General features: G+C 42.2%; 1 protein-coding gene and 1 pseudogene across 12 annotated transcripts in view; one reads left to right on the forward strand and one right to left on the reverse strand.

Moving 5' to 3' along the window:
- Positions 1–21213, forward strand: part of BICD1 (BICD cargo adaptor 1) — a 276025-nt gene that overhangs the window by 104512 nt on the left and 150300 nt on the right. For 11 of the 12 annotated variants that reach the window (XR_005237827.2, XR_005237828.2, XM_073020612.1 and 8 more), the window contains exon 2: positions 1550–1762. Coding sequence is in view for 10 of the 12 variants with exons in the window: in XM_073020612.1 (XP_072876713.1) it covers positions 1550–1762 (213 nt within the window). In the remaining 2 variants the exon portion in view is untranslated. Of the gene's footprint in view, positions 1–1549; positions 1763–3034; positions 4243–21213 lie in introns of those variants that run through there. The other variant, XM_073020613.1, reaches the window with a different exon arrangement.
- The window catches only part of LOC119621274 (WW domain-binding protein 2 pseudogene), a 62104-nt pseudogene continuing 53525 nt past the window's right edge, over positions 12635–21213 (reverse strand).

Below are 21213 nucleotides of genomic sequence, written 5' to 3' on the forward strand. Positions count from 1 at the left end.
TACACGAACATGTTTCTCTCTCCCTCTCTCTCCATATCTGTATACCTATGAATATTTATCTACCTATTAAAAACAATAAGTTTATCCACTTATTGATACTTCCACTTACAACTCAATACCACTAGTTTCCTTTTAGATATCCCTTTTTCCTTACTCGTGGGTTTTTCTCCAACAATTAGAAACCTGGCATTCATTATCTGCAATGTATTTACTTATTTGCTCAACCCTAGTATATATGTAAAGAAGTTTCAGAACTGTGATTTCCATCATCTCTATGAGAAACAAGTTTACCAGCAAGACTATACAGTGTTTGGGTACAGTCCTTTTTGTCTAGTCTTAAGGTATATAATAAAAGTACTGATTTCCAAAATTAGGTTAGATATTTTCTTTCTTACCTCTTTCATGGTGGCTGTTGTTTTTCATTTGTAATACAGCTAGGTTCTTTTGTTACTGTTTGTGTTTCATTTTGGGTTCCCTCAATACCGACAGGTTGGTTTTAATTATTATTTATTTGGGGGATGTGAAACATGACTATAGTTCTTAGAGTCTGAACTCTGTGAAAAGGGGCCGGGCACGGTGGCTCACGCCTGTAATCCCAGCACTTTGGGAGACCGAGGCGGTTGGATCACTTGAGGTCAGGAGTTTGAGACCAGCCTGGCCAACATGGTGAAATCCCTTCTCTACTACAAGGACAAAAATTAGCTGGGCGTGGTGGTGGGCGCCTGTAATCCCAGCTACATGGGAGGCTGAAGTAGGAGAATTGCTCGAACCCAGGAGGCGGAGGTTGCAGTGAGCCAAGATCACACCACTGCACTCTATCCTGGGTGACAAGCTAGACTCCATCTCAAAAAGAAAGAAGAACTATGTGAAAAGGCAATTCAGAAAAGTGTCATCCCACCTTATCCCTTCTGTCACATCTTACTCTCCCTTTCTTCCCACCCCATTCCCACCCACCCCATAAGTCACCAGTTTAGTTTCTACTTTTTTTCTCCTGTATTTCTTTTTGCACGAATAAACAGACACATATGTTTTCTTATACAGAGATGATATTCAGTGTCTTTTTTTGTGGTACTGGGCAATTTAAATGCTGTTTGGTAATTTTAACTCTTAAGGATACTGTTTATAATTGGACTGTCCTTACTGCCAGTATATTAGAAAGCACACTAAATGATTGTTTTCTTTTTTGTAAAATATTTGTGGAATTTTTTAAAAAATGAAGATGACATGAATTTTGATGGGCTTCTTAGCACTGAACTATTTCTTGATAAGAGTTGTCGGAAAAAATGAGAACATAAAGCAAGCAACTTTTTTCAAGTTTTCTTTACTGCATTACATCTTTTTTCGCAAGGTATTTTAAAATTTTCTTTTTCCTTGTTAAGTGAATTGAATTATTTCAAGCATCAATGAGAGCTGCTAGACTGTTGTATTTCGGGGGTCTTGCACAGTAGCTTTTCTTACACATATAAGCAGAAGAAAACATTTTCCCAAGTCTGAAAAGAGGGCTAGGATGCATTTCATTGTGCACTCTTTCTTCCCACATACTCTGCAGGCATTTGGGCAGTCCTTCTCCATCCACCGGAAGGTTGCTGAAGATGGTGAGACTCGGGAGGAAACGCTTCTGCAGGAGTCAGCATCAAAGGAGGCTTATTATCTGGGGAAGATCCTGGAGATGCAGAATGAGCTGAAACAGAGCCGGGCTGTGGTCACTAATGTACAGGCAGAAAATGAGAGGCTCACCGCCGTCGTGCAGGATCTGAAAGAGGTAAACAAACAAATTCCCTATGAGAGATTTGTGAGAGGGAGAAATAAGAAAGTTCTCTCCATAGCAGAGAGGAGTAACACTTTTGATTTAATCAGAGGAGCTGTATTAAGCACAAAACAGCTAATACTGAGCTAGCAACTTGGCTGTATTTTTTCGTGAAACGATAGCTGGCTTGTTCTGAGATGAGCTTTTCTCTCTTTTATTGTTTCTTGAGAATTAAGTTTTGTATGTATTGTGGACTTGGGGATTGGCCTTACTATTTCTGCAAAGGTGTTTTAAAAATACAGTAACCTTAGCACTTCCTCCCTGCATTACCTGGTTTAATACAATGTGGAGAAGAACGGTTGGCTCTAATGCTCTGTATCAGCCCCAGTTCCAGCTGACAGTGGTGTTGGCTCAGGACACTGCTCACAGGGAATGACAGCCTAGGCGAGTGTCCTGAGAAGTCTTCGAGTCTGGTGATGCAGATCCCCAAACTATTTTTCTGGTTATAGAGAAGGCAGCAAATTACGGCTGGAATGAATTAGGTCAGGGAGTCTCTCTTGGTCTGTGAGTGTTGAGCATCCACCGAACTCACTATTCCTTGTTAGATTTTCCAAGGCAGCATCACCTGCCATATCATTTTCAGACTGGCAGAATCATCCTTTAGTGGATGATGTTGGAAACAGAGATAGCCAAAGGTAGCTTCATCCATCAGACCCCTGTAAGAGCATTTTTGGAAACTATATTCAATCATTCACTCTGTATTTTGATATGAAGACTGTAGAAGAGATGCAGACGTCCTCTAACTCCTACACCAGTGCAGTGGTGATTGACAGGTCCACAACCAAATGGGCTCACTAGTTGAGCATTTTAGTGATAGAAATATGTAGGATGAAAATATTCTTCAATATTGTAAACTATAAGAGAAGTAATCCACATTTGAAATAAGTGACATATTGCAAGTAGGGTTTCACTTTTATAAGATATAAGTTGTCCGGAATTTATTGGCATTTTCTAGATAATTTACATTTACACATGTTCATATTACAATGAACTAATGAATACTGACAGCAAGGTTTCTGGTTTACTTATCTCATTATCTTTGGATATGCCCAAATATAGCAATATGACTTGTGAAGACAGAGAAAGGATCCAGTCAAGTGGAAGTTAGTGTTGAGTACTAAGAAGAACATGAAACAGTTTTCAGGATACCAGGGCCTCCTCATTTCCCTCCGACATGAACAACTATTAAAACCCTAGCTACTCTTTGGCTCCTTCTTTCTGAGACAGGGTGTCACTCTGTTGCCCAATCTGGAGTGCAGTGGCACAATCCAGCATCCACTGCAGAAGTGGACAGAGGGTCATGTGGAGCCAAAGCCCACCATTCTGGATTAAGCAAGTCACCAAACATTTGCAGGGAGCAACCTCAGCAGCCATGAGCAACAGGGTCACGTGCAAGTTGGCAGAGAGGGCATGGCATAGGCAACATGAGGACCATGCGCACATGCATGCAGGTGGTTTATGGAGAAGAATGTGACCAATGAGTAGAGCAGTCTTGATGGCTAGTTGGATGGATCCTCTGAAAGCTGCAATCTCCGTTGTGTAGCAGCTGCAGCTGAGCCAAGAACAGCCAAGGTTGAGGATGGGGCAGGGAATCCACAGATGCTTTTCTGGGTGAGTCAAGGTGGTGATGATTGATGGAGCATCCTCACTTACACAGCCGCGCTTGAGGGCAGTTCCAATGAGTAGATTTATGATGAGTGGCAGAAGTTAATTAAGCATGAAGTTACAAGTTAGGAGTGAATGGAGGCAGCAAAAGAAAAACAAATTGAAGAGCCTTTCATTCAGATCAGTTCTCAAACTTGAAGGAACATCTGAATCACCTGGAGAACTCATCAGCCCATGAACATGGGGCCCTCTCCCAGAGATTCTGATTCAGTAGATCAAGGTAGGACCCAATAATTTGCATCTCTAACAAGTTCCCAGGTGATGTGGGGGCTGCTGCTCTGGAAACCACATTTTAAGAACCACTAATTTAGATTTTTTGGCCTGTCAGAGTTGAGGAAGGCTCACAATTGGGACATTGCTATAAGCACCATGATCTCCTGAAAAAATCAATTGGTTGTGACCCTTCAATTTTTATGCATTTTCGATAGTAGATTTGCAGTAAGAGAATAACTTGTTATATCCACATTTAGGTATTTTTGATCTAAAACAGCTTGAGGCACTTTAGCCTATGAATGTGTTTCTTTAGATTTGTCAGGTAACTAAAAGAAAATAAAAGGTCTTGTGTTTCATGTGTGCCAACAATGTATTTGTTAATGTTCTTTTTGATGGGGTGAGAGCTGGTAATATTACTATAACCCTGAGTTTTTGTTTTTGTTCTTAATCCAGCAGATACATTTTATTTTGCTGTACCTAAGAGAATTATTATTAACATTTAGAGCTAACATAAAAGGAGAATAGGAATAAATTCTATTTTTTGGTGTATTGATACAGACTTTTAATGGTTGGTATTAAGTTGAAATCTCAGATTTGATTTCCTTGTAAGCTCAGTTTTATTTTTTGTACTATATGCATTAACTGATGTACAGCGATTAGAAGAGAGATCATGTAACTTAGAACAGTTATGACATAATGGACCATGAGAAATGTGCAAGGATAACCAACCCAAAATATAGTAAATGATCAGTTTGCTAGAAGCTGTGTATTTAATAACTTAATTAATGGGATCATTTTTCTTTACTAAAAGGACTCATTTCCTGTTTCAGTAGTATTGTTGTCCTGGCAAAGGTGTGTGTACATGCATATGTGTTGGGTGCAGTGTGAAAGATTTACGTGTGTGTGTGTGTTTGTGTGTGATTACAATGTCAAATTCTCTTTCATAAATAGTAGTTACAGGATAGTATGGTGAAAAATGGAAAAATTACTGAATTAGGTATTAGAAAATCAGTATTCTAGTCAGCTCTGCTGAAAGTTTTAGTATTAAATTCATGATGTTTGTAAAATTTATATTAAGTTTATATTGATACAGAGTGAATACGTAATAAACATAAGCAATTATCATTAATAGTGTTCTGCATCCTCCAAAAATATCATTGACAACATAACTCATTATGTAGATCTATATTCTTAGGGTAAAGAAACATGAGATAAATATCTCTTTGAATTTATCACCTCAAAAATTATTTCTATCATGATATGAATCAGGCAGTAGAATTACACATTTTTATTTCTGCCTTGACTGTTAAGAAGCTCTGGGGCTATGCTTAAGTATAAAACACTAACCTTTGTGTTTTTTTAATCTATTTCTCACTTTTAAACATTTTTATTAGCCTTATTGTAGTTATGAATTTAGTGGTAAACTGCTTTAAATAATTTTATAGGCCGGGCGTAGTGGCTCATGCCTGTAATCCCAGCACTTTGGGAGGCCGAGGCGGGTAGATCACGAGGTCGTGAGCTCAAGATCAGCCTGGCCAAGGTGGTGAAACCCCGTTTCTACTAAAAATTTAGCCAGGCATGGTGGTGGGTGCCTGTCCCCAACTGCTCAGGAGGCTGAGGCAGAGAATTGCTTGAACCCGGGAGGCAGAGGTTGCATTTAACCGAGATCGTGCCACTGCACTCCAGCCTGGCGACACAGCGAGACTCTGTCTCAAAAATAATAACAACAATAATAATTTTATAAAATCCAGGGAGTATAAAGAAAAACTGGTCACCCAAATTGGAGAACCAAATTAATAGTTAAACTTAACCTAATTAGGAGTTAATCCTACAGGGCCAATCATAGACAGAGTGAAGAAATCTCTGAGTTCTCTTGACACAGCATTATTTTGGTAAGAGCATAAAGAAAGCAGATTGCTGTAGGGTGTAAACAGATATTTAGTAAATAAGTTTGAATTTCACTTTTTCTATCTTCAACCTGTAGGTATAATATACTAGAAGATAGCCTAAAATTTGGGTAATATTTACTTTTATACTTATTTGTACTAAACTAAACTAAAATCCACTTTAATGAAACCATAAAATAGGTTAATGAAACTTAATACAACTTAATGCTCCCAATTACCAGTTAATACCTCAAATATAAGATATATTAGAATTGGCCGGGTGTGGTGGCTCAAGCCTGTAATCCCAGCACTTTGGGAGGCCGAGACGGGTAGATCACGAGGTCAGGAGATTGAGACCATCCTGGCTAACACGGTGAAACCCTGTCTCTACTAAAAAATACAAAAAACGAGCCGGGCGAGGTGGCGGGCGCCTGTAGTCCCAGCTACTTGGGAGGCTGAGGCAGGAGAATGGCGTAAACCCAGGAGGCAGAGCTTGCAGTGAGCTGAGATCCGGACACTGCGCTCCAGCCTGGGCGACAGAGCGAGACTCTGTCTCAGAAAAAAAAAAAAAAAAGATATGTTAGAATTAACTGTAATATTTACAAAGTATACAAAGCAGTTATGCAGTATTCCTAACCAGAATTGGTATATATGTGATAAAAAGAAGTCACATAAGATAGGCGCCTTCAGGTGGAATGCAGAAGATTGGAGTTATCAAATGAATTATTGACCTCAGTAGAGATTAAGCCTATAATTTAAAGTGAAAATAACAACATTTATTGAGTGCCAGACAAGTGTTCTAAATACCTTACATGCCTTAACTGCTGAATCTTTCTAACAACCCTACTGAGGCAATTCCTTTTATATTCTACCCCTATTTTACTGATGGGGCACATGGATCAAAGAGAGGTCAGATCACTTGTCCAGAGCACATGGGTACCAAGTGACAGGCCATGATCTGAACTCAGGAACACTGGCTCTGATGTGCCATTCTTTGCCATGTCACCGTAGCTGCCAAGAGCACAGGTTTCCCTCTTCCGAACCCTGCCTCAAGCTAATGAAATTTCTAGAAAAGTATATGAAGTTTTAATATGATAGCTGCTATGGTCTGAATGTGCCCCTTTCAAATTCATGCACTGAAACTTAATCATCAATGTGATAATATTAAGAGGTCAGGCACTTAGTTGGTGAATGAGATTAGCAACTTTATATAAGGGCTGGAAGGGACTAGCTAGGCCTTTTGGTCCTTTTGTCCTTTCCAGCGTATGAGGACACAGCATTCGTCCTCTCTGGAAGGCACAGCAACAAAGTGCCATCTTGGACAGAGAGCAGCCCTCACCAGACACTGAACCTGCCAGCACCTTAATCTTAGATCTTCAGCCTCAGAACTGTGATCAATAAATTTGTGTGTTTTTAAAAATTCTTCTTCTACAAGGTTTCTTCTATAAGGTTATTTTGTCTGTGTTGAAAATCCATTTTTTCGTTTAGTTTACCTTTATCAATGATCTTAACTAGATTTGCTGGATCACTTACTGCATCAGTTAATGACATCAGCACTTGCTACTTCACCTTGCGCTCTATGTTACGGAGATGGCTTCTTTCCTTCAACCTCATAAACTAACCTCTGCTAGTATCAAACTTTTCTTTTGCAGCATGTTCACCTCTCTCAACCTTCGTAGAATTGAAGAGAGGCATCCGGGTGCGGTGGCTCATGCCTGTAATCCCAGCACTTTGGGAGGCTGAGGCGGGTAGATCATCTGAGGTCAAGAGTTTGAGGCCAGGCGGGCCAACATGACGAAACCCTGTCTCTACATTTTTAGTAAAATTAGCTGGGCGTGGTGGTGCACACCTGTAATCCCAGCTACTCAGGAGGCTGAGGCGGGTGGATCATCTGAGGTCAAGAGTTTGAGACCAGACTGGCCAACATGACGAAACCCCGTCTCTACATTTTTAGTAAAATTAGCTGGGTGTGGTGGTACACACCTGTAATCCCAGCTAGAGTCAGGAGGTTGAACCCAACAGTCAGAGGTTGCAGTGAACCGAGATCACACCACTGCACTCCAGCCTGAGTTACAGGAAGAGACTTTGTCTCAAAAAAAAAAAAAGAATTAACGAGAGCCCTTGCTCTGGATTAGGCTTTGGCTGGTTTGATCTTCTATCCAGACCTTTCTTCATGTCAGAAATGAGGCTGTTTCGCTTTCTTATCATTCATGTGTCAATGGAGTAGCACTTTTAATTTTCTTCAAGAACTTTTCCTTTGCATTCACAATTTAGCTAACTTAGCTAACTTAACGTGGCTAATTTGGCATATGCTTCATCATTTCTTCCTTTCCTTGAAAGTATGATTCTTTCACTTGGACACTTTGAGGCCACTGTGGGGTTATTAATTGGCCTAATTTCAATATTGTCTTATGTTAGGGAACAGGAAGGCCCAAGGAGAAAGAGATGGGGAATGGCCGGTCAGGGGGGCAGTCAGAACACACATGTTTATGGGTTAAGTTTGCTGTCTTATATGGATGTGGTTCATGTCAATCTAACAGATAAAATAATAATGAAAAAGCTTGAAATATTGTAAGAATTTCCAAAATGTGACACAGACACACAAAGTGAGCACGTGCTGTTGGAAAACTGGAGCCAATAGACATGCTCAGTGCAGAGTTGTCACAAACCTTCAATTTGAAAAAAAAGAAAGAAAACCTTGCAAAGCTCAATAAAACTAATCACAATAAAATAAGATGTGCCTGTATTTGATACATAGGAGATTTGGTAATAGTGTGGAATTAGAAATCAGGAACTCTGGGCTGGTCGTGGTGGCTCACGCCTGTAATCCCAGCACTTTGGGAGACCGAGGCAGGCGGATCATGAGGTCAAGAGATCAAGACCATTCTGGCCAACATGGTGAAACCCCATCTCTCCTGAAAATACAAAAATTAGCTGGGCGTGGTAGCGTGTGCATGTGGTCCCAGCTACTCAGGAGACTGAGGCAGGAGAATTGCTTGAACCCAGGAGGCGGAGGTTGCAGTGAGCTGAGATTGTACCACTGTACTCCAGCCTGGCGACAAAGCGAGACTCTGTCTGAAAAAAAAACCAAAAACAAACACAAAAAAAAAACCCCAGAAATCAGGAACTCTGAGTTCAGGTCCTAGCTCAGCCATTTTACCAGTTGTGTGATTAAACTTCTCATTTCCTGTATAAACATTATCATACTAACACCTCTCCTACACCTCGTGATTTTTATGAAGATAAAATGAGATGTTTTCCATGAAAGTGTCTTATAAGAAATAGAGGACTTTGTAAATGGTATTTACTGTTTCAAAGTTTGGTTGTCAAACTTATTCACACATAGGAAAACAGAACCTCTATTTGATTGGAGCAGCATAGGAGGCCCCAGCACCATCCGACAGTAGCAAGAAGTCATGGCTGACATCCTGACACCAAAAGAGGAAATGGAATACACATTTACAAAGAGGAGAGCCATCTAGGTATCTTCCTATCACTATAAATACCCTTTCATATCTGGCTAGTCCATGAAAAAGTCCTTGCATTATTACCTAGTACAGCACTGGATGTTCTTGCCGATGACCTGAATCATAGGGAAAAGATTGAATTATTTAATGTATCCAGTAAAAACCAAAGTATTTCTTACAGTCTTTGATGGTCATTGGGAACTGTGGTTACACATAGCTGAGTGAGGCTGACATTTCTGTGAAGGCATGGCTTGGCTCTAGCTGGAAAGTTTTCTGTTTCCTGGCCTGCCCCTGTCTCTCTCCTCTTCTCCATACTTGTTGGGAATGGACCTCGTACCTCTCTGGAATGATGCAGTGCACCAAACAGTGGAGAACTTTCGTTGTTTTTAACTGATTTACGTAACTGATCATAATATCATAGCTAACATTTATTAAGCTCACCATATGCCAGGTATGAAGCTTAGCACTTTACTACATTCATTATTGCATTTAATTCTCTCAACAAACTTGCAGTGTGTATGCGATTCCACAGGAGAGAGCTATATTTCTTTTGGTTGAAAAGTTCTTTCTAACACTTGCTGAGCTACAGTAAACAAATATGTCTGTTAATGCCATTGGGAATTTGAAAGCAAAGTCTTAACAAAATATAGACAATTCATTTTTTAATAGTTGTGATTTGATTATGCTTTTGGGGAAAATCAGATAACAAAATGAGTTTGTTTGTAAGGATTAGTTTGCAATTTAGGCTCATAGAATTTTTGTGTGTGTGTATACAGTTCTATCAATTTTATTTTATTTTATTGAGATAGAGTCTTGCTCTTTCACTCAGTCTGGAGTACAGTAGCGCAATCTTGGCTCACTGCAACATCCACCTCCCAGATTCAAGCAATTCTCCTGCCTCAGGCTCCTGAGTAGCTAGGATTACAGGTGTGCACCACTACACTTGGCTAAATTTTGTATTTTTAGTAGAGATGGGGTTTCACTATGTTGGCCAGGCTGGTCTCAAACTCCTGACCTCAAGTGATCCACTCACCTCAGCCTCCTAAAGTGTTGGGGTTACAAGTGTGCGTCACTGCGCCTGGCCAGTTCCATGAATTTTAACTCGTAAATAGATTCATATAGCCACAACCACTATCAGGAGGCAGACCAGTTTCACCACTTCAGAAACCTCTCTTGGTCAGTGCTACTCTTTGTAGTGAAAGCCACTCCTACCTCAGCCTCTGATAACCAGTGATCTATTCTCTATCACTATAGTTTTTTTTTTTTTTCTTTCTTTCTTTTCAGGAATGTCATATAAGTGGAATAAAACAGTATGTAACCTTTTGAGATTGGGTCTTTTCTCTCAGCATAATACCTTTGAGATTCATGTAAGTTGTTACATGTGTCAATAGTTTGTTCCTTTTTATTGCTGAGTATTATTCCACTTTATAGATATATTGTGGTTGCATTAATCAGTTCACCTACTGAAGAACAGTTGAGTAGTTTTTAGATTTTGGTGATTACAACTAGAGCTTCTATAAGCATTCATGTACACTTATGTTTTTGTGAAGTTTTCATTTTTCTAAAGTAAATACTTAGGAGAGTGGGAATGCTAGGTCATATGGTAAGTGTATGGTTAAGTTTTCCAGAGCAGCCGTACCATTTTGCTTTCCCACTACCAATGTGTAAAAGTTCCTGTTGCCCCTATTCTTTCCAACCCTTGGTATTGACAGTTTTTTTGTTGTTTTTGTTTTGTTTTGTTTTGTTTTGTTTTTGTTTTTGTTTTTGCTTTTTTGAGACGGAGTTTTGCTCTTGTTGCCCAGACTGGAGTGCAATGGCATGATCTCAGCTCACTGCAACCTCTGCCTCTGGGGTTCAAGTGATTTTCCTGCCTCAGCCTCCCAAGTAGCTGGGATTACAGGCACCCACCACCACGCCTGGCTAATTTTTAAATATTTTTATAGAGACAGGATTTCACCGTGTTGACCAGGCTGGTCTCAAACTCCTGGCCTCAGGTGATCCACCCACCTCGGCCTCCCAAAATGCTGCGATTACAGGCGTGAGCCACCACGTCCAGCCCGGCCTTGACAGTATTTTTACAATTTTAGCAACTCTAATAGGTGTGTAGTGGTATCTCATTATGGTTTTAATTTGCATTTCACTATTGACTAAGAATATTGAACATTTTTTGTGTGCTTGTTTGCCTTCCATGTATTCTCTTTGGTATAGTGTCTTTTCAAGATTTTTGCCCATTTTTAATTGGGTGTTTCTTTTCCTAGGTAAGTTTTTTTGTTTTGTTTTGTTTTGTTTTGTTTGTTTGCTTTGAGACGGAGTCTCACTCTGTTGCCCATGCTGGAATGCAGTGGTGCGATCTCGGCTCACTGTAGCCTCCACTTCCCGGGTTCAAGCGATTCTCCTGCCTCAGCCTCCTAAGCAGCTGGGACTACAGGCACATGCCACCATGCCTGGCTGATTTTTGTATTTTTAGTAGAGACAGGGTTTCACCATGTTGGTCAGCTGGTCTCAAACTCCTGACCTCAGGTGATCCACCTGTCTCGGCCTCCCAAAGTGCTGGGATTACAGGCGTGAGCCACTGCACCTGACCTATTTTTAAATTTTATATTAATATATTGACTGGATTTTTGTCAAATAATTAGAGAATTCTCTTTAAATAACCATCTTCTCACTTCACACTTAGGCTGGGAAAAAATGAGAGCAAATTTCCGTGCATCCAGGGAGCATATCACCAGCCAGGCATGAAGCTTAAAGGGAGAGTGCAGGCTGAGTGGCCAGCAGGCCATGGGCATCCCACAGGGCCAGGCCAGGCCCCAGGCCTCAGCGACCCTTCTCCCAGCCCACCTCGTGGCCCTCAAATTCCATGATGGGACAGACATGCATTCTCCTGTCCCAGCTGAGAAGACTCTTCTAGACGGAAGGGAGAGGAGAAAAGGCATAGGAAAGAAATCCCAGAAACACTAGCAGGGAAGTACAGGGGCTTCCTCCCCAGATGTGGTAGCCTTGCTCCTGACACCACCCAACCCCTGGAACTCTTCAAGGACGGGGAAGGCCAGTGTGCCTGGGGCTGGAGCCTGGCTGGGAAGGGAATGTGGGCTCACAGTTTCTGGATGGTGGCCTTCCACAGCTTGGCACAGACCAGGGAAAGGCATGTGAGGATGGCCTGGGGAGGTCCTGGGGGAAGATACACAGCTCAGGAGGTTGAGTGTAAAGTGGCTGCCAGACCAAGGGAGCTGGATGGACTGTGAAGGAGAAGGTGGCTGGAGAGCCTCCTCCATGTGAAGCTACTAGAGCAAAAATAGAACAAGGGGGACACCTGTGCCCCAGAAAAGAACCCTAAAGATGGTAACAGGGAGCATGGCTGAGCAGCGCCCTGGATTCTGAACTAGTGTGGGAAGCTGGGGGGCATCTCTCCAGAGGCCAGGGGCCTCTCTCTTCCTTCATCACCGGTTGCTGGTAACTTTACAGTCAGACTTGGAGGAGGAACAAGGCCCTCCGTCGCCTCCGCTAGCCTCTGATGCTGCCCCAAGGGGAGGGGTAGGAGCAGGCAAAGAGGGTGGGAAACAGGGAGGTGGGAAGGGGTCTACTGCGTCTTCTTATTTTCAGAGGAGGGAACTGTAATAGTGTAGTGGCAGAGGCTGGTTCCTCAGTATGTAGGTGTTGTGTGGGTTGCCCAGCACTGACAGCTGCTTCTGCAGCTCTGGCTTTGGCTGCCTGAGCAGAGGGGCCAGGGCCAATGGGGCCGCTGACCAGAGGTTCCATGAGCCCAGATAGGGCAGTGACAGGGAATGCAGGCATCCCATCGCTCCATCCACCATGGGAGGTCCTGGATAGAACTCAGATGGGGACTGTGGATTGGGGCAGCCAGAAGGGCAAAGGTATGTTCCATTGATGATTGGCAGAGGAAAGACATAGGCTCTGTTGGGTATGTAAGAGTACCCATAGGCTCTGTTGGGGGCCTCACCCCTGGAGGCTTGAAATGCCACCTGTAGCATTCATTGTCCAAACTGCTATAAGGTTAACTTGTATGAAGCCCAGCCTTCCCACCCATCTCCTGCTTCACCCTTCACTGTTCTTTTGAAGTAGTTTGCAGCAAAAAGGCTAGTTGATGTCACAGTCCTTCATCAGGTGGAAAGGCATCTCGAAGGCCATCATGGAGTTCTTCTTCTTGGACAGAAAGATGAGCGGTAAGGGGTAAGGTAGACGATGGCTTTCTTGGTCCCTTTGAAGGACTCTGGCAAATTCTTCATGTCATTGAACGTAAGTTCCACATGGACATAGGACATTAGGATGCTCTTGGTGTTCTTGATCACTCTACCACCCTTTGAGTGATTCTCGTTGAGTGCCGTGGTCTCTTGGAAAGGGGTCCTAAGACTCTTGATGCAGGGCCTTGAGTTCAATTTTGCATAAAGGAGTCGGTTTAGATTGAGGTTCCTTTTTATGGCATATAAATGTCCAATTGTCCATTTGTTGAAAAGACTACTCTTTCTCCGTTGACTGACTTTTGCACTTTTGTCAAAATTTATTGGCCATGTTTGTGTAGGTCTATTTCTGGAATCTGTATTCTGCTCTATTGTTCTGTGTGTCTATCCTTTCACCAATACACACTATCATGAAGTCAGAGAGGTAACAGGAAGCCAGATCGTGTAAGGCCTTGTAGACCATTGAAAGGATTTAGGCTTTTATCTTAAGTGAAATGAGAAGCTACAGGAAGGTGTTGAGCAAAGGAGTAACCTGACTTTATTGAGGCAAGGATAGGAATGTGAGGTTACTGCAGTCATCCAGATATGCAAAAATGGTGGTTTGGACCAGGATGATGGGCAGAAGTGGTTAAAAGTACTCATATTCTGAATAATTTTTGTGAGTGGCCCCAATGGGATTTTCTAATGGGTTGAATGTAGAGAATGAGAGATAGGTATGAGAAAAGAACTCTAGTCTGAGTAAACCCTCAGACTTGACCAATGTGAAAAATTGAGTTATCAATTGAGATGGGAAAACCTTCCAATGAAGCACATTTAAGGAAGGAAGGTCAGAAGTTCAGTTTTGAACATGTTAAGTTTTAAATTTCTATTAGAAGTCCACCTGTGGATGTTGAGTGAATAGTGGGTAATAAGGGCGAAGACTTTGGGAGAAAGGTCTGGGAATTGAGGTATACATTTTGGATCCTGGCCGGGCGCCTGGGATCATGCCTGTAATTCCAGCACTTTGGGAGGTCGAGGTGGGCAGATTACCCGAGGCCAGGAGTTTGAGACGAGCCTGGCTAACGTGACAAAACCCCATCTGTACTAAAAATACAAAAAATTAGCCAGGCGTGGTGGTGTGCGCCTATAATCCCAGCCACTCAGGAGGCTGAGGCAAGAGAATTGCTTGAACCCAGGAGGTGGAGGTTGCAGTGAGCCGAGACTGTGCCACTGCACCCAGCCTTGGCAACAGAGTGAGGCTCCATCTCAAAACAAAAACAAAAACAAAAAATTTTTGGATCCATCAGTAGATAGATGCTATGTAAGGCTGTGGCATTGGTGAAGTCAAAGGGGAGATATGTAGAGAGAAAAGGGCAAGCACTGAGCCCTGGGTCACTGCAGCATTGAGAGGTGAGGGGAAAAAAAAGAAACTGGTAGAGGAGACTGAAAACTAGTAGTGAGGTAGAAAGAAAGTAGAGAATGTTTTCTGAAATCCAAATAAGAAAATGGTATCCAGGAAGTAAATGATCAACAGTGTGGATGCTGCTAACAGGTCAAGCAAGATGAGGACATATATTGACCATTGCGTTTAGCAACAAAGGGTCATTGGTCACCTCAGTGAGAGAAGTTTCCATAGAGTGTTGGGAGAAGAAGCCCGAGGATGGTAGGTTTAAGAGAGAATACAAGGAGAGGAATTGCAGGCAGAGAATAGAAGTGTTTTTCATGGAGTTTGTTTGCAAATAGGACCAAAGAAATGAGGAGGTAGCTAGGGGACAGATGGGCTCACATGCAAGTTATTGGATTTTGTTCCTTTTTAAGATGGAAGAAATAACATTTGTGAATGCTAATGGCCATGACCCCATAAAGTGGGAAATTTTAATGATGTAAGAAGACAAGAAAGCCTAGAGCAATTTATTTCCTTGAGTAAAGGAGAAAGGGATGGAATCTAGTACAAAAATGGAGGGATTGCCCTTAGAAGGAGCTAGAAAATTTAACATAGGGAATGCTTGGAAGAGCAGAATACGTGGATGCGGATGCCAGCACATGGGTAGATGTGAGTGAAGCGAGTCCTCTTCAGTCTGCTTCCATTTCCTCACTGCGGTGGAAGCAAGGTCAGCAGCTGAGGGGGAAGGTAGGGGCGGGACTGAGATTTAAAGGGACAAAAGTGGGCGATAATCACCTGGGAGAGTGAACCACAGGAGTCGGGAGTCGTGGGAGTGAGTGCCTGCCGTAGGAGAGAAGATCCCTCGAAAAGAAGAATTCAGGGCTGGATGCAGTGGCTCGTGCCTGTAATCCTAGCACTTTAGGACACTGAGATGGGAGGATCGCTTGAGCCTAGGAGGTCGGGGCCGCAGTGAGCCAAGGTCACACCACTGCATTCCAGTCTAGGCAACAGAATGAGACCCTGTCTCAAATAAATAAAGAAGCAAATAAATAAATAGGAATTCAAGAATTGAGATAATCTCTGTGGGTATTCCTAGACTGCCAGGAATTAAGACCAGAAATTCTAGAGATGATGACAATGGCAATGAGAAATGAAGGGGAATGAGTTGGTGTTTGGTAGGTCACGGTAACAATGCTGGGTAGCGGATGGTAGAATCCGATGACATGAGGTTTAAAGCACAGGAGTTTTAGAGAGGAGAGAGGGAGAATGAAAGCAGCCACATGGAGCAAAAGGGGCATCTGTCTCAGGCCCAGTGGTATGGGAGTGAAATAGAACTTCAGAGGGCTGCGGGGAAACAGTGTCCTCAAGGGAGAGTCAGGTTTCCGTTAAAGGAAGGTGCAGTATACACATCTGTGAAATTACCATGCTGACTGCTGTCATCTCATCTGCTCATAGAACCAGTGAATATTGATTGGTCATAAAATGCATGCATTATTTTAAGGAGCATGGACATTTAATTTCTCTTTTTAAGGACTTGGAAATATTTTTTTCCATGATTTGGAAAGTGATATTATATTTGTCAATGAGAAAGAATACAATAGCTTTTTAATAGCTCACAAAATGATGTCAGTTGCTCTTTATTCAAAAATATCTTTAGCCTTTTTGAGGTTATTTTGGGGAGATAATAAGGACAGGATCTTCATAATCCCAAATATTTGGGAGAAAACTTCAAAAATTAAAGCGTATTTAGGCTGAGCATGGTGACTCATGCCTGTAATCCCAGCACTTTGGGAGGCCAAGGTGAGCGGATCACTTAAACCCAGGAGTTTGAGACCATCCTGGGCAACATGGCAAAACCCTGTCTCTACAAAAAAATACAAAAATTAGCAGGGCATGGTGGTGTGTACCTGTAGTCCCAGATACTTGGGAGGTTGAGGCTGCAGTGAGCTGTGATCATACCACTGCACTCCAGCCTGAGTGACAGAACGAGACCCTGCCCCCCACCCCCTCCTCCAAAGAAACCATATTTAAATATTTCTGGAATCCAAATGTTGAACATTATTTGGACACAGTTTCAAAATGGTACCAACTCTTTTAATTTGTGACTGCTTTATTTCTGCATTAGACAATGAGAAGGGGCCGAAACTTCTGGCCTGATATGACAGTGACATCAACCTCTTGTGTAATAGCCTGTCGTTAAGCCAGTGCCAAGTGGAAAATTAAATGGGAAATGACAGAGAGCATTGCCCACGACATACTGTAGAAATGGCAACTCTGGCACTGACATAGGTTTTTAAAAAATTATGTTTTAAAAGTAATCTTGCTGGGAGGCCAAGGCGGGCGTATCACTTGAGGTCAGAAATTTGAGACCAGCCTGGCCAATATGGTGAAACCCCATCTCTACTAAAACTACAAAAATTAGGTGGGCGTGGTGGCGGGCACATGTAACCCCAGCTACTCTGGAGACTGAGACAGGAGAATTGCTTGAACCCAGGAGGAGGAGGTTGCAGTAAGCTGAGATTGTGCCATTGCACTACAGCTTGGATGACAAAGACTCTGTCTTTTAAAAAAAAAAAAAAAGTAATCTTACACATTCCCTTTACTGTTTTTTCAAGGTCATTACATTTTTATCTGTTATTGTTCACCATTTAAAACTAAGCAGTGGAAAGCAGCCTACTTTTTAAAATGTAGAACTGGTACGGTGTACTTAGCATATATATAAGGATGTCTGTCCTCTCTCTTGCCTCCCTCCCTCCCATTCTTCCCCCTTGCTCCTCCTTCCTTCCCTCCCTCCCTCCCCTTTCCTATCTTTTGAATAGGGTCAAAGATCAGTTTTTAACTTCTTGGTCCATAAGAATGAAGATCTGTGCACAATCCATTTTGTACATATTGATTCTTGGACTAAAAATAGCTTGATTTGGTTTCAAACTTTTTCTCCCACCCTAAGTTCAGGTTTTGTTCCCTGTGCAGCCTGGTAGGCGGAGAAGTGATGCATAGTCAGCATTTCATCTGAGATGCTTACTGGACAATTTTAATCTTTTTTTTTACATCTTGACCTCTATTTCCAAAGAACATCCCAGTTGGCAGGTCTAGCCTGATTAAGATTCCATTCAGGCATTTAATTCTCCTAAGGGAATTTACAGCTTAATCTAACAATCAAGGATACCAGAATCTACTCAGAACTTAATTTCTTGAAGGTTATAGGAAGCATATACTTGAGCAACCTAATGAATGAGCTTAGTGATATCATAATGAATTTTTATATATAGCTCAAATTACACTTTTTAATGCATATCCAACAAACATATTTTTAAAAACAAATACTGTAGACTGAACTATATTAGCTGTATTAGTAGATCCAAATTTAACTTTCAATTGAATTAAGTTAGAACACTATGCATCTCATAAGACAGGCTATACATTGATTACCTAGTTAGCCAGCTTCCATATCACCACTTGTTCAGGAACACTAAAAGTACTTATTTAGAAATAGTTTTCTGATATAGTTTTGGTTTCACTAAGACAGCTTTTTAAAAAGCAAAATTAGGCAAGATGTGGTGGCTCACGCCTGTAATCCCAGCACTTTGGGAGGCCAAGGCGGGCGGATCACCTGAGGTCGGGAGTTCGAGACCAGCCTGACCAACATGGAGAAACCCTGTCTCTACTAAATATACAAAATTAGCTGGGTGTGGTGGCTCCTGCCTGTAATCCCAGCTACTTGGGAGGCTGAGGCAGGAAATCACTTGAACTTGGGAGGCAGAGGTTGCAGTGAGCCAGGATCACGCCACTGCACTTCAGCCTGGGCAACAAGAGTGAAACTCTGTCTCAAAAAAAAAAAAAGGCAGAATTATAACTAAACACTTTTTTTTTTTTCCTCCCTGGAGTCAGAGTCTCTCACTCTGTTGCCCAGGCTGGAGTGCAGTGGCACAATTTTGGCAATCCTCCTGCCTCAGCTTCCTGAGTAGCTGGGACTACAACCATGTGCCATTACACCTGAATAATTTTTGTATTTTTTGTAGAGATCACCCCATGTTGCCCAGGCTGGTCTCAAACTCTTGGGCTCAAGCAGTCTGCCTGCCTCAGCCTCCCAAAGTGCTGGGATTACAGGTGTGAGCCACGGTTGCCAGTCTAAACATCTCTTCTGAGGCTATCACAATATATATTATTCTCACAGCCTACATTAGATTATAGACATCTAGAATATAAAAATCTATTTCCTGATAGGCTTAACACACAATATTCCTACCGTTGTTTGAAAACATACATATTAACAGAGTGACAATATTTACAGGCAGAATTACTCATGTGTCTTATTGTAGCTTACACGAGAGTATGTCTAAGAATGGGATAGAGGTTGGTCTGTAAAAACAGGTGGCTCACAAGCTTTCTTGGATAGTTAACTCAGTAGTTAGAATGAAGGACATAAAAGAACCTGTCAGGATAACACCTGCTCTCTTGCCCTCAACAATTAATCATAATGAATCTAGGCCTGGAGTGGAATAAAAATCTTGTATCATCTTTGAATTAGTCTTTCGCTGGTAGTGCCTTCCAATGAAATGATGTTTCACAACCTTTTCTTCATTATCATCTCCGAAAAGAGCCTTCATGGCTATTATTTTTCCTAGTTGCCACAAAATTAAATACAGGCATACTGTGTCTTACTGTGCTTTGCTTTCTTGCTCTTGGCAGATACTGTGTTTTTTTTTTTTTTTTTACAAATTGAAGGTTTGTGGCACCCCTACATTGAGCAAGTCTACTGGGACCATTTTCTTTTCAACAGCATATGCTCCTTTTATGTCTGTGTCACATTTTGGTAATTCTTGCAGTATTTCAAACTTTTTCTTTCTTTCTTTCTTTTTTTTTTTTTGAGACAGAGTCTCCATCAGCCACCTAGGCTAGAGTGCAGTGGCACGATCTTGGCTCACTGCAACCTCCGCTTCCCAGGTTCAAGTGATTCTCCTGCCTCAGCCTCCCAAGTAGCTGGAACTATAGGTGTACGCCACTACACCTAGCTAATTTTTTTGTATTTTTAGTAGAGACGGGATTTCACCATGTTGACCATACTGGTCTCAATCTCTTGACCTCGTGATCTGCCTGCCTTGGCCTCCCAAAGAGCTGGGATTACAGGCATGAGGCATCATGCCCGGCCCAAATGTTTTCATTATTGTTGTATCTGTTATGGTGATCTGTAATCACTGTCTTTGGTGTTACTATTGTAATTGTTTTGGGATGGCATGAACTGCAGCCATATAAGACTTAATTGAGGCCAGGCACGGTGGCTCATGCCTGTAATCCCATCACTTTGGGAGGCTGAGGCGGGCAGATCACAAGGTCAGGAATTCGAGATCAACCTGACCAACATAGTGAAACCTGTCTCTACTAAAAATAAAAAAATAAATAACTGGGTGTGGTGGTGGGTGCCTGTAGCTCAGCTACTTGGGAGGCTGAGGCAGGAGAATTGCTTGAACCTGGGAGGCAGAGGTTGCAGTGAGCCAAGATCATGCCACTGCACTCCAGCCTCAGCGATAGAGCAAGTTTGTTTTGAGATGGAGTCTCGCTCTGTCGCCCAGGCTGGAGTGCAGTAGCGCGATCTTAGCTCACGATCATTAGCATTTTTTAATACTCAAGTGGTGTTTGGTTTCGTTTTGTTTTCTTTTTTTGAGAAGGAGTTACGCTCTTGTTGCCCAGGCTGGAGTGCAATGGCGTGATCTCAGCTCACTGCAACCTCCGCCTCCTGGGTTCAAGCGATTCTCCTGCCTCAGCCTCCTGAGTAGCTGAGATTACAGGCATGCACCACCACACCCGGCTAACTTTGGATTTTTAGTAGTGGTGGGGTTTCACCATGTTGTTCAGGCTGGTCTCAAACTCCCAACCTCAAGTGATCTGCCCACCTCCGCCTCCCAAAGTGCTGGGATTACAGGCGTGAGTCACCATGCCCGGCCCACTCAAGCATTTTAAAATTAAGGTATGTATATTTTAGATATGGTATTGCACACTTAAGAGACTACGGTATAGTGTAAACATAACTTTTATATGCTCTAGGAAATAAAAAAATTCATGTGACTCACTTTATTGAGATACTTGCTTTATTGCAGTGGTCTGGAACCAAACCTGTAATATCTCCAAGATATGCCTGTACTGAAGAGTAAGATTTTGTCAGAGTTTAATCTTGAAAAGACTACAAACCACTGTAATAACCTAAGCATGTTTTGATTCCCCAAGGACCAATTTTCACCCGTTTGGGAGCCATATTAATTTTCTATGGCTGCTATAACAAAGTACTGTGAATTTTGTGGCTTAAAACAACACGAACATATTCCCTTATAGTTCTAGAGGCCAGAGATGCAGTTCACTGGGGGTAATGTCAAGGTGTAGGGCCATACCCCCTAGTAAGGCTCTAGGGAAGCGTACATTTCCTCTTCCAGCTTCCATCTTTTTGCGGCTTCGAGACTTGCATTCTGTGTATTCACTGACTCACGGCTGCTTCCTCCATCTTTCAAAGCCAGCGGCCGTGTAGCATCTTGTTTCAATGTCACGTTGCCTTTTTCTTCTGTCAAGTCTCCCTCTGCCTGCCTCTCATGAGGACACTGTGATTACACTTAGGGTCTACCTTGCT

The sequence above is a fragment of the Chlorocebus sabaeus genome, chromosome 11 (assembly GCF_047675955.1).
Source record: "Chlorocebus sabaeus isolate Y175 chromosome 11, mChlSab1.0.hap1, whole genome shotgun sequence".
NCBI lineage: Eukaryota > Metazoa > Chordata > Mammalia > Primates > Cercopithecidae > Chlorocebus > Chlorocebus sabaeus.